General features: G+C 48.4%; 1 protein-coding gene across 1 annotated transcript; it reads left to right on the top strand.

The window, feature by feature from the left end:
- The first annotated feature begins 4,407 nt into the window (after positions 1–4,407).
- LOC4351362 (protein SCARECROW 2-like) lies at positions 4,408–7,991 on the top strand. The gene is made up of 2 exons (NM_001423305.1): positions 4,408–6,130; positions 7,243–7,991. Exons 1-2 carry the CDS (start codon positions 4,590–4,592, stop codon positions 7,682–7,684), a joined length of 1,983 nt encoding a protein of 660 aa, NP_001410234.1. The 5' UTR covers positions 4,408–4,589; the 3' UTR covers positions 7,685–7,991.
- The last annotated feature ends 5,711 nt before the right edge of the window (positions 7,992–13,702 follow it).

A 13,702-nucleotide genomic window follows, 5' to 3' on the forward strand; every position in this document is an offset into this window, starting at 1 on the left:
AATGCGAGTGTAAAACAGAAAGACGCAAAACACAGAAATAATCGTTTAATTGGACCGCATGAAAAAAACACATGAATCGGATAAGAGAGATATAGTCAAAGGAAATTTTCCAAGAGGTTTGAGATCTCGCTAAGTTTCCTTTGAAATCGACATATAACGAGTCATTCCATATGATTTGGAAAGCTTCAGTTCCTTAGATCAAATGGCAAAATAGGAAAATTTTCTAGAATTTAAATCATATGAAATTCCTATGTAAATCCTTTAGGCCCCCTTTGATTCGTAGGAAAAGTGTAGGGAATTTGAAGGATTTCAATCCTATGGAAAAAATTCCTATGAAAGCTTTTGAAACAAAGGATTGAATCCTATACTATCCTTTAAAATTCCTATGGAATGGCTAATCCTATAGAGATTTTGGAGGAAAGTTAGCAAGAGGTCCAACCTCTTGGAAAAATTCCTTTGAATCTATCTCTCTCATCCGATTTCTGCATTTTTCCTGTGGTCCAATCAAACAGTCATTCCTTTATTTTTCCTGTATTTTCCAATCCTCTGTTTTACAACTACATTCTTATCAGAATCCTATGTTTTTTCTATTCCTCCAACACGCAGAACCCCCTACCTGGCGCGCCAGATGACGGAGCGTGGGGCTCCTCACGGGGAGACCGCGCAGGCCCCCCTTTGCCGGTTCGGCCGGGGGCCCTGGGTGAGATTCTAAGCTCTCGGTGTGTGGAAGGTTCGCGAGAATGGAAACACACAAGACACGGGCGATGTATACAGGTTCGGGCCGCTGAGAAGCGTAATACCCTACTCCTGTGTTTTGGTGGATCTATGTATGAAGAAGCTACCAAAGAGCTGGAGAACCAGAGAGCTCTTACTCTCTCCCTCTCTGATCGTTCTCGATCCCCAAAATCCCCTTTCTAAGTGGACAAGGTCCTCCTTTTATACCTCAAGGGGATACCACATGCACCATCTCTCTCTTTTTTTGTGGGGACTTATCCTATCTTTTCATAAATAGACGGAGACTTGCATGGTTGCCGTCCGAATGACCTTCTGATGGGACGGCCCATACCTACCTCCACTTCCGCCGGAAGCAGGCGCGACGTGGGAACATGGTTGTCTGCTGACGACATGACCAGTGTCAGACCGGTCACAAATCGGTCATTCTTGTCCACCACGCGTCAGTTTATCAATCTGCATGTTCGCCCCTCTTCATACAATGTCTTGCTTGTAATGGTTAGGATGAAGCCTGGCATATATCTGACCGGGTCCAACGTGCCACCCCCAGGAGCTAACACGCCGGCTCCGGCTAGGGACGAGTGTTTGGAGGCTCTCATCCTGACGGGATGGGGCGAGGCGTGCGTCAGACCGCCCGTCGCCACCTAACCCGCAATCTGATTGGTCTGTGACTGGTCACAGACCAGATAAACGAGTGCGCTGCACTGCGTTACATGCGGCGTGACGCGCTCGTCCAAACCGCAATAAATGTGGTTAGGTGAGCCCCGCTATGCTCACCTACCCCATATACGCGGCGCAAAACCCACAAGGGGTCGGGGCGCCTCGGCCCTCGGGGCCGAGACGGGAGCGGTCCGACCCCTCGGGGAGACAAAGAGAAGGGCGGCCGTATCACCCTCGGGCCCGACCCCCCCCGAGGGGGTTAGGCCACGTGGGTGATCGTGTCTGCCTCAAGTCTCTAAGTCATGATACTCCTGGTCCCATGTCACCGACAGTAGCCCCCGGCGTTATGCCAGGGCGATCGCCCTCCTCGAGGGAAGCGGTCGGGTGTGACGCCACTTCTAAGGCCTGGTGACAGGTGGGGCCGGTTCCTATAGGTGCCGTCGAACTACATCACCCAGAGGGCGGTGTGAGACAGCTGCGATGGGCTCGAGCTGGCCTCGGGGGCGGAGACGAGCTCGGGAGCTGGGGTCCACTCCACCACAAAGTCGGCGAGGGCCTGGCTCTTGATCGCGTGGCTTGGTTCAAAGCGCAAATCGAATTCAGAGAGTTCGATTGCCCATTTCACCACCCGTCCAGTACCCTCTCGGTTATACAAGATTTGGCCGAGGGGATAAGACGTAACCACCGTGACCTGATGCGCCTGGAAATAATGGCGCAACTTCCTCGAAGTTATCAGGATAGCGTAAAGCATCTTCTGGGCCTGAAGGTATCGGGTCTCAGCGTCCCGGAGGGCCTCACTAACAAAGTAGATGGGCCGCTGCACCTTTCGGTGGGGCCGATCCTCTTCGCTAGGGGCCACATCCCTGGGGCGCTCTTTGTCCAAGCGGCCTCGCGGGGTGCACTCGTCTTCTGTGCCGACGACCTCGGGGTCGGAGGACGACAGGGGCGGCCTTCCCACAGTGGCCTCGGGGCCGTCCTGGGGGTCGGGGGCTCCTGGCGTCGTCGGACAAGCGGGCAAAGGGCCAACTCCGGTCGTCAGGGGCCTTAGGCCACCGTTCGGCTCGGGGGCCTCTTCTCCCTGCTCTCTCCCGGGTCGAGTCGGCACAGGGTTAGCCTCGGGGTCAGAGGGCGATAGGTGCGGCCTTCCCGCAGTGGCCCTCGGGCCATCCTGGGGGTCGGGGGCACCTGGCACCGTCTGACAAGCGGGCAGAGGGCCTGCTCCGGTCGTCGGGGGCCTTGGGCCACCGTTCGGCTCGGGGGCCTCTCCTCCCTGCTCTCTCCCGGGCCAAGCCAGCACAGGGTGGGGGTGCGCGGAATGAGGATTGTCCTCATCGCGCTCCACAACCAACGCCGCACTAACCACTTGCGGGGTCGCCGCTAAGTAGAGTAGCAAGGGTTCATTTGGCTCCGGGGCGACCAGAACTGGGGGAGAACTGAGATACGCCTTCAACTGAGTGAGGGCACGTTCAGCTTCCTCCGTCCAAGTAAACGGCCCGGAGCGTTTGAGGAGCTTAAATAAGGGTAGCGCCTTCTCTCCCAGCCTCGATATGAACCGACTTAGGGCGGCCATGCAACCGGTGACGCATTGCACATCCCTAAGCTTGCTGGGGGGCGCATCCGCTCTATAGCTCGTATCTTCTCGGGGTTGGCCTCGATGCCTCGAGCAGAGACCAAAAACCCGAGAAGCTTGCCCGCAGGTACACCGAACACGCACTTATCGGGGTTCAGTTTTATGCGGGCGGAGCGGAGACTCTCAAAAGTTTCCGCTAGATCCGAGAGTAAGGTCTCTTGGTTGCGCGTCTTTACAACCAAGTCATCGACATAAGCCTCAACATTACGTCCTATTTGGCTATCCAAAGAAATTCGAGTAGTACGTTGAAAAGTAGGACCTGCATTCTTTAACCCGAAGGGCATTGTCGTATAACAATAAGTTCCTATGGGGGTAATGAATGCAGTTTTTTCCTCATCCTCCCTAGCCATGCGAATCTGATGGTAACCAGAGTATGCATCTAGAAAACACAAAAGGTCGTACCCCGCTGTGGAGTCGACAATCTGATCTATGCGAGGCAGGGGGTAAGGGCGGCCGTATCACCCTCGGGCCCGACCCCCCCCCCCCTGAGGGGGTTAGGCCACGTGGGTGATCGTGTCTGCCTCAAGTCTCTAAGTCATGATACTTCCGGTCCCATGTCACCGACACTCCATTTTTCCATTCCTACGATTCAAAGGGGCGCTTAATTGAGAGGTCCCTTATACTCCATCCTACTTATGATCCACAATTGATTTTTGAGTAAATTTCACAAAACTACAGATACTTGTGTCAAATTATCACAAAACTACATATTTAAGAATGTGTATCACAAAACTACAGATTTAGCGTTAAACTTTTCACGGAACTACAGATTTAATGCACCATATCATAAAACTACAGATTTAGTGATTAAGTTATCAAAGAACTACATATTCTAGAGTTTAGATCATAGCACTATTATTTATTTAAAGTTATAAAATTTGTAGTTTTGTGATAAAATAGTTTTTAAATGTGTAGTTTTGTAATAAAATAGTTGTTAAATCAATAGTTTTGTGATATAATACCTTAAATCTGTAGTTCCATGATAAATTTAACTCTAAATCTGTAGTTTTGTGAAATACATTCTTAAATCTGTAGTTTTGTGATAGTTTGATCAAAGTATCTGTAGTTTTGTGAAATTTACTCTTGATTTTTGGAGGTCTGCTTTACAAAGTTTTCAGTTTTTAACTGTAGTGTGAAACTTGTAGACAGTACACATGATATTGACAAAGGCATTATTACATGCTAAGTGTGAACATTACAACAGGGACAAACATCGGTACGAGTAATCTACCATGGGAAAGGTGAAAAAGAAAACGAAAAAGAAAGGATACACGGAGCCCAAGGGCAAATGACACGCTGGTAGCAGTCCAGTCCAGTAGACAGCTTGCCGTTGCGTTGCCTCTCTTCCCCCATAAATTACCCCCTCAATGCTCGTGATATGCTCCTGCTAACCTCTCCTTCTTGGTCTCCTCCTCTCGGCCTCTTCCTCTTTACTCCCCCTTCGCGCCATCGCCTCGCTTGCGCCGCGCCAAATTCCATAAAAATTCCACCCAACACAAGCGTTAGGCCTCCCGCGCACGCCCGTCCGCTCGCCATGCCCACGGCCTCTTCCCCTTGGCGTTTGTAGATGGGCTCCTCCTCCCTCCTCCTCTTCCCCTCCTCTTCCTCCTCCGCCACCCACTCCTCTTATTCTCCCTCCTCCTCCTCTCATGCCATCACCTCCTTGCTGCCTCCTCTCCCCTCCGACCACCATCTCCTCCTCTACCTAGACCACCAAGAACAACACCACCTCGCCGCCGCCATGGTCCGCAAGCGCCCCGCCTCCGACATGGACCTGCCACCGCCGCGCCGCCATGTCACCGGCGACCTGTCCGATGTCACGGCCGCCGCGGCGGGCGCGCCGACGTTGTCTGCCAGCGCGCAGCTCCCCGCGCTGCCCACGCAGCTCCCGGCGTTCCACCACACGGACATGGACCTCGCCGCGCCCGCGCCGCCGGCGCCGCAGCAGGTGGCGGCGGGTGAGGGTGGGCCGCCCAGCACGGCTTGGGTGGATGGCATCATCCGTGACATCATCGCCAGCAGCGGCGCCGCGGTCTCCGTCGCGCAGCTCATCCACAACGTGCGTGAGATCATCCGGCCATGTAACCCCGACCTCGCGTCCATCCTCGAGCTCCGCCTCCGCTCTCTCCTCAACTCCGACCCCGCGCCGCCGCCGCCGCCGCCGTCGCATCCTGCTCTCCTCCCTCCCGACGCCACGGCGCCACCGCCACCACCCACGTCGGTCGCCGCGCTCCCTCCCCCTCCGCCAGCGCAGCCCGACAAGCGGCGTCGCGAGCCTCAGTGTCAGGAGCAGGAGCCCAACCAGCCGCAGTCGCCGAAGCCCCCCACCGCGGAGGAAACCGCCGCCGCCGCCGCGGCCGCCGCAGCGGCGGCTGCCGCGGCCGCCAAGGAGCGTAAGGAGGAGCAGCGGCGGAAGCAGCGCGACGAGGAGGGCCTCCACTTGCTGACGCTGCTGCTCCAGTGCGCGGAGTCGGTGAACGCGGACAACCTGGACGAGGCGCACCGCGCGCTGCTGGAGATCGCGGAGCTCGCCACGCCGTTCGGCACCTCGACGCAGCGCGTGGCGGCCTACTTCGCGGAGGCCATGTCGGCGCGGCTGGTGAGCTCGTGCCTGGGGCTGTACGCGCCGCTCCCGAGCCCGTCCCCGGCGGGCGCGCGGGTCCACGGGCGCGTGGCGGCGGCGTTCCAGGTGTTCAACGGGATCAGCCCGTTCGTGAAGTTCTCGCACTTCACGGCGAACCAGGCGATCCAGGAGGCGTTCGAGAGGGAGGAGAGGGTGCACATCATCGACCTGGACATCATGCAGGGGCTCCAATGGCCGGGGCTGTTCCACATCCTGGCGTCGCGGCCGGGGGGGCCGCCGAGGGTGAGGCTGACCGGGCTGGGGGCGTCCATGGAGGCGCTGGAGGCGACGGGGAAGAGGCTGTCGGACTTCGCGGACACGCTGGGATTGCCGTTCGAGTTCTGCCCGGTGGCTGACAAGGCCGGGAATCTGGACCCGGAGAAGCTGGGCGTCACGCGCCGCGAGGCCGTCGCCGTCCACTGGCTGCGCCACTCCCTCTACGATGTCACCGGCTCCGACTCCAACACGCTCTGGCTCATCCAGAGGTACTACACTTTTCTTCTCTCTTCCCTTGTCAACTCGGGACCCCCCGGAATCATGGCTACTTTACACCCTATACTTCTCATTGACATTGTGACCTAGTAGTATACTCTATCTATGCATCATCATATCAGTGGTTAGTAGTACTAGCCCTAGATCACCATAGGATGATTAAGGAGGAGTAAAAAAAGATTTGCGTTTTGGAGCCCTAAGGCCAGTCACAATGGGGGTTTCACTGGTGTGTCATGCACATTTAATAGGGGTAAGACTGAATAAAAAATGATTATTTGCATGAAATGGGGATGAGAGAGAAGGAAAGAGTTTCATCCTGGTGAAACTCGTCAGCGTCGTTTCCAAGTCCTCGGTAACAGAGTGAAACCCCCGTTGAGGCCGATTCGTTTCATTCACCGGATCTCTTGCGTCCGCCTCCGCCGTGCGACCTCCGCATTCTCCCGCGCCGCGCCGGATTTTGGGTACAAATGATCCCAGCAACTTGTATCAATTAAATGCTTTGCTTAGTCTTGGAAACGTCAAAGTGAAACCCCTCCACTGTGGGGATTGTTTCATAAAAGATTTCATTTGAGAGAAGATGGTATAATATTTTGGGTAGCCGTGCAATGACACTAGCCATTGTGACTGGCCTAAAAGTATGTCATTATGGCCAACTTTTTAGGCTTAGAAAGGTTGCAACTTTCTAGTGGTTCTGTGGTATCAAGCTTCTCCATGGTCTTTGGTGATCCGAGAAGTGGGAAAGATTTCTCCTCCATTTGGTTTGTGGATCACTATGAACGAGCTAAAAGTTCTTATCATCATGACCAACTTTTCATGCCAAAAGGTCTCAGCTTTCTAGTTCTAAGTGCCACCAATGTTGATTATTAAATTGAAATGGCTGCAATCTATACACAGTTCATACTAGAGATCACATAGTAGTGGACTGCAATAGATATGTCCCACTGTACTTGCAAAAACCATGAAGGCAAGGCAACCAATTTAGGTGTCCTTGAGAACTTATTGTTATCATTTATAGTTCTAAATGTTGCTAGTTGAGTCATTCTTGTCGAACAGAATCATAATTAATTTGTGTACTGATCTTGACTCTGTGGACCACACAAATCAGGTTGGCGCCAAAGGTTGTAACAATGGTGGAGCAGGATCTGAGCCACTCAGGCTCCTTCCTGGCACGTTTTGTGGAGGCCATCCACTACTATTCGGCACTGTTCGACTCGCTTGATGCGAGTTACAGCGAGGATAGCCCGGAGCGGCATGTCGTGGAGCAACAACTCTTGTCGCGGGAGATCCGCAATGTGCTAGCCGTGGGCGGTCCAGCACGCACCGGCGATGTTAAGTTTGGGAGCTGGCGCGAAAAGCTTGCGCAGTCGGGCTTCCGTGTGTCGTCGCTTGCTGGAAGCGCTGCTGCTCAGGCTGCACTGCTGCTTGGGATGTTCCCTTCCGATGGATACACGCTTATTGAGGAGAATGGCGCTCTGAAGCTCGGATGGAAGGATCTGTGCCTTCTCACTGCCTCTGCTTGGCGCCCAATTCAGGCTTCGGGACGTTAGTATTGAGGGGGAATTTATAGAGCTGAAGTATCACTTGATCTTACTTAGGTGCAATTACCTAGTCCTTTTGCTTCTTTTAGCTGCTCAATTTGGTCAATTCTGAGAAAAGAAAAATAAAAAAAAATTCTGATCACTAATTTTCAGATCTCCACACAGTGGTAGTTACTAATGTGCAACTTAGCTTTAGCTTTTATTCTGTTCATGCTCCAGTTAACCATTCTGTCCAATTTAGTTTATTTTGCAATTTTGTAGTGCTTAATCCTTGCTGACATTGTTTTGGGGGAACACGCAAAAGGATCCTTACTGACATGAAATTCATATGATCACAAAATGATCATATCTGGTGGTTAGTGAGTTCAATTAGATTGTTGGGTGGCACAGGAGTTCTTATTATTCGGTGATCATTGATGGGTGCTCCTTCTGAATGCCAAATCATCAGCAATGAACTAATGATGGGTAGCACAGTAGTTGTGTACTAGAAAGTCAGGATGTTAGTGGTTTTAGTTCATGCCATCTAAATCCTGCTAATTCTTTTCTTCTGAAATATTTGAAACCACTGACCTACACTGCTCATTTAGACATTGGTGTATCACTTTTCTAACATTTTTGCATTACAATAATCTTATTATGGAATTCACTTATTCCTGTATCCGGCATCTACTGGATATACATGGTTTTACTTTTTAACATCATTTTCACCTTTCCGTCCGTGATGGTTATTTAGCTTGTTAAAAGTCTTGCTTCCTGGACACTTCGGCCAGTATAACCTTTTTGTATGATCAGCTTGGTTCCATGTTTCTTTATCACAAAGGTTACGTTACACGATTGAGATTCTGGTGATTTTCTTATTTGACTATCCCCATCAAGAAATCCCACTCCACTAGTTTTGCTATTTATTTTTTGTTCCTAGCTAACCTAAGCCAAACAGGCTTCTTGGGCATTGTTTACCTGGATGTCGTTGTCTTGCATATTCTTCATTACAATATCATCACGAATGTTTTGGTTGGGATTTGCCTTGAGTTGGTAACATTCCTAGTTTCACATGTTTTTTTTCCCTTCCTTCTAATGCTGGCGTTGTCTACCATTTGTCTGCATCTTATTGGCCTACCAGCTTTATGCAAAATAGTAGTATGTCTGAATGATTGTTGTTTATTCACTGCCAGATTACTACACATTGATACTTTGTTTACTTTGCTAAAGAGTGGCAGTTTTTGGCACTGGGCACCTGCATTTCCAACCAACCAATGCCATATTTCACTATTAAAAGTAGTAGTAACTGATTTAGCTTCCTAGTCACATTTCCAAAGTTGGTTATGTGCCAATGTGGCAATCTTGAACATCACTTTCATTCAAGGGTTGGAAAATAGATCCACCTGATGATGCAATTACCCTCAAATGAATCACTTGCTTCTTTATACTTACACTACTTTACACTCATTATGGTGTTGTGGAGTGAGAGAGGGGTTGGGATTGGGGTCAGGCAGAGTGGGGAGAGAAGGCAGGCTTTTAAATTTGTTTCCCAACAATGCCTTTAGACCACCTTTGCCTGCTTGCCATGATGGGGTGATGCATGGCATTGGCTTCTTTCTTCTACTGCTACTACTACAAAAGCTTCCCTCTTTCTCATGTTCTCTCTCCTCCAAGGCTTCAAGGGTCCAAGCGAGCAAGCAAAGGGCCCAATCTTTTCTTGTCCCCAGGGCCCAGCATTGCCATTGCCCCCAAGGAGAAGGACTAGTCCTTTTCTACCAGCAGAGGGACCTGTTGTCTCTTGTTCTCTTGTGCTAGTGTGGGGAGCTACTGGCACGAGGTCAGCTTGGAAAGACACTGACCTCTCTACCCCCTTTGGCTTGTGCAGTGCAGTGCAATGCAGCCTTGGAGTTGCAGAAAAGGGGTTTGCTAGCTATAGTTTGGGGAATGATGATGATAGTCAGGAAGTGGTTGTTGAACATCTTCAATCCATCGCAGGAAAGAGAAGGGCTCTTTCTTTGTGTTTGGTGTTCTTCACCACCTGATGTGATGGTTAACTTCCCTCTACTCCCTGATGCTTTTAGTTATAAAGGGTAATTTGCAAGGACTCTTGCCAGAAGAGAGTACAGTGATTATTAGTTGAGCATTTCTTCTGAAACTAGTTGCTGATAGAGTTACTTAGAATGAATGAATTAAATGGGGGATGGTGATTGCATGAGTGGGGCAAAGGAACATGCAGTGCCATGGTCCTGAATATTCCCCAATCATGGAGCACCAAACCAAATCAAATTGCACACTGTTTGTGATGTGTGTGAGACTGGGAAAGAGAGCAAACAGCCAAGCAAACATACCTACAACACGTTGCTCCTGGCTTATCACATTGTGGACCTGGGGTGTTGGGAGGACTGCATTGCCTTGATGAAGTGTCTGTCATATGATATCATAATATCAGATGGTGAAAAAAATTGTGGAATGGAACTGTGTGGGCTTTCTTCTTCTTCTTCATGTCGTCTGATTGATTGTTTGTTTGTTGGTAGCATTAGTAATACGGTAAGGAGAGGATGAGCAGGACTCAGAGGAGTGGGTGAATGCATTCATTTTGGTTTGTAAATTGGCCCTGGTAAATTGCAGTGTACAGTAGGGAGTTACTACTGTGCTGTGCTCTCTGCCTGCAATGCCCAGTGTTGCACAAGCACTGCAGTGCACGTCTCTCTCGTGCCAGTGCCAATGCCATGCTTACAACAGTCTGCTCTGTCTTGGGTTCAGTTGATGACTCGATCAACAAGCAGAAGCTGGAAAGAGAAGAGAAAATTGGGAAAAAAAAAGGGAGAATAGCTAATATGGTCCTAAAGTTTGGCTCCTGGGTTATTTTAGTCTTTAATCTTTCATATTGTTCAAACAAGTCCTTTAAATTTGTCATGTGGGTTAATATAGGGTTGGTTTGGTTTGTGACCTAAATAGGCCTTACCAAATTTTGTCAATGCCAAATTTTAGCAAGTTTTGGCATGACTAATTTTGGTAAGGTAAAGTTGTGTTTGGATTGAAGCCAAAATAGTCTAAGTTCACTATTGAAATGGCCTATTTTTCTTAGGCATGCCAAAATTTGTCTTCAAACCAAATAGACGCTAAACACTATTGAAATTACCAAATATTGTTAAGTCTAATTTAGGCCTGAAACCAAACCAGCCCATAGTCCTTGGTCTCACCAAAATCGCCACATGGACATGCCATGTCACCTTCCTATGCAAAATCTATATGATTTATCCAATTTACCCTTACGCATAGGAAAATAAAAAACAAAAGGAAAATTTTAAAAAAATATATAGTATATGTAAGAGCAAAAATATACCTCAAAAGGGTGAAAAAAGAATTATTTTTTTCCTATGGTTATGTCTAATTCACCATTATATTTATTTTTCTATGATATATGTAAGGGTAAATTGGACTGTTCATCTTAGATTTTGTATGAATGATGACATGGCATATCCATATGATGATTTTGGTGGACCCAATGACTATTCTAGGCTTTATGACAAAGGTTAAGAATTTCTTTGGACCATTTAAAAGGTTAGGGACTAAACTGATCCTACAGACAAACTTTAGGGACTAAAGTAGCTATTCTCCCGAAAAAAAATGAAACAAGAACAGCTACTGCAGACTTACAGTTTCGCCATTGCTGAGCTGACGATCCCTTCCTGGGCTGGGTTTACATGCACAAGAGCAAGAAGAAGCTGACACGCACACATCGCATCTCATGGCCATCGGGCGTCGCCTGTTCAGCCATCGCCAATTCGCCATTGCATCCGGATGGGATGGGCGCCTGGGCGGCAGTGGCACAAGATGGGATGTGGCGGTGGGCTCGCGACAGCCATGGACGACGACCACCACAGCGGCGGCGAGGTCTCTCTCGAGGGTTTGGATTGGTAGAGGAGACGGTGGCCACAGAGAAAGCATCCAATGGCTACGAGGCCGCAATCGACAACATTTTTCAGAAAGCCCCCCTAGCTTATCTTGTTTGGATCGCCATTAATGATGATTGTGATCCTGATTTTTCGGATCGCTGTTAATGTGCTAGCACTGGTAAAGATCGTCTCCTAAGCTTCAGCGTCAGATAAAATCAATTCAGCATTTCTGACTGAAGTGAACGATGGCCCCGCCGGACGACCTGTTTGTTGCTACCACTCCGCGATGACAAGACCAAATGCCTCAGAAATTGCTCTGCATACTTTGATCTGAAGCTGTCTATTTGACGGACGGGCTTAACAAACGAGCTCTACAATCAGTTGCAGGGACAGCACCAACTGCAGACTGAAACTCGCCTCATTTTTTACAGTTTTCAGTCAACAAAGCTCATGGTCTGATTTTTAATGACATTGGTCCTTGAACTGCTGGCCTGAATGCTGGAAGGGGTTACAATTACATTGCCTGATCAAGTTTAATCCTATTAGCAGACGGGGATGAGTGGAGGATGGAACTCGGCTTTCTTGTTTCTGTCTGTCTGTCTGTGACTTGGTAGCAATATTAATTGGAGGAAATGATGAGCAGAATTAAGAGGAGTTGGGTGAAGGTATTCATTTTGGTAGTAAACCTTGCCTACCCCTGCCTCACTCGCCGGAGACCAGTACGGAGTACTGCTTACTGTACACTGCAGTCTCTCCTGCCATGCCTTCCCGTACTCTGTTATCCGCTGATCTGGTAACCTGACATTCATTCATGCTAGAATTTCACGGTAAGGCTGAGTTTAGTTCCAAACTTTTTCTTCAAACTTTTAATTTTTTCATCACATCAAAATTTTTCTACACACATAAATTTACAACTTTTCCGTCACATCGTTCCAATTTCAAACCAAACTTTCAATTTTGGCGTGAACTAACACACCCTAAGGGGGTGTTTAATCCAGGGTATAAATTTTTGGCGTGTCACATCAGATATATGGACACACATTTGAAGTATTAAACGTAGACTAATAACATAATAAATTATAGATTCAGTATGTAAACTGCGAGACGGATTTATTAAGCCTAATTAATCCGTCCTATAGCACTACATTGTCAAATCATGACGTAATTAGGCTTAAAAGATTCGTCTCGCAAATTAGTCGCAATCTGTGCAATTAGTTATTTTTTAGCTTATATTTAATATTTCATACATGTGTTTAAACATTCGATTTGACATGGTGTAAGGCCTAACTATGAAAGCGTAAAAATGGAAGTTACATTGGATACAACTGTTAGCTGATCAGCGGTAGCAGGAAAAATACGTACAGTGTCTGTGGAATTCGCTAACAATACTGCATAACTGCAACAAATAATGTTTGACAAGAACAAGGATTTATTTGATTGGGCTTAAGCTCCTGCTTTACTTTTTCTAAAGACGCGAATTAAGTTTGACAAGGATAAGGTTGTGTTTTGATCAGATTCTAGCTTCACTTTTTTTCTAAGGCTAAAGTCTAAAAGAAAAAGGGGCTAGACCACTAGAGTGATCGTAAAAAAATAACTAGTGAGGCGGTGTGGATGCTCCATAGTTCTACTCCAAACTCCACTTTCAATAGTTATATTTAGAAGTGAAAGCCCTTCTAAACATGCCCTAAATACACTGAGTAAGAGCACAACTGCATAAGGCATGAGGATGCAAAAGGATGACCGACTTGGTTGTCAGCACAAGGTGCATGCTTTCATCAAAGAAAAATCTTTTGCATCCCCATAAATTCAGTTGGTGATGTATTTGCAAATTGGAATTCTCTGTGCAACCTCGCAAGAATGGACAACATCACAACAGCACACAAGTAACGGCACATCCTTTTGTTGATTCTTGTCCATGATCCCAAGTCATCACTTTCCGAAGTAAAGATCACAGCACGTTGGCGATGGCGACATCCTCCAAAAAAAAAAAGGAAAAAAAGAAAAGAAAAGGTCAAGATTTTACTAGCACGTAGAAAAAGGAAATAAAAACTGAAAAGGAAAGGAAAACGAGAGGAAGGGTCTCTGTCCAGTCCAGTCCACTTCCGGCCCATTTGCTAGTATACAAGTCTACTACCACGCCGTCGCCGGC

The sequence above is a fragment of the Oryza sativa genome, chromosome 12 (assembly GCF_034140825.1).
Source record: "Oryza sativa Japonica Group chromosome 12, ASM3414082v1".
NCBI lineage: Eukaryota > Viridiplantae > Streptophyta > Magnoliopsida > Poales > Poaceae > Oryza > Oryza sativa.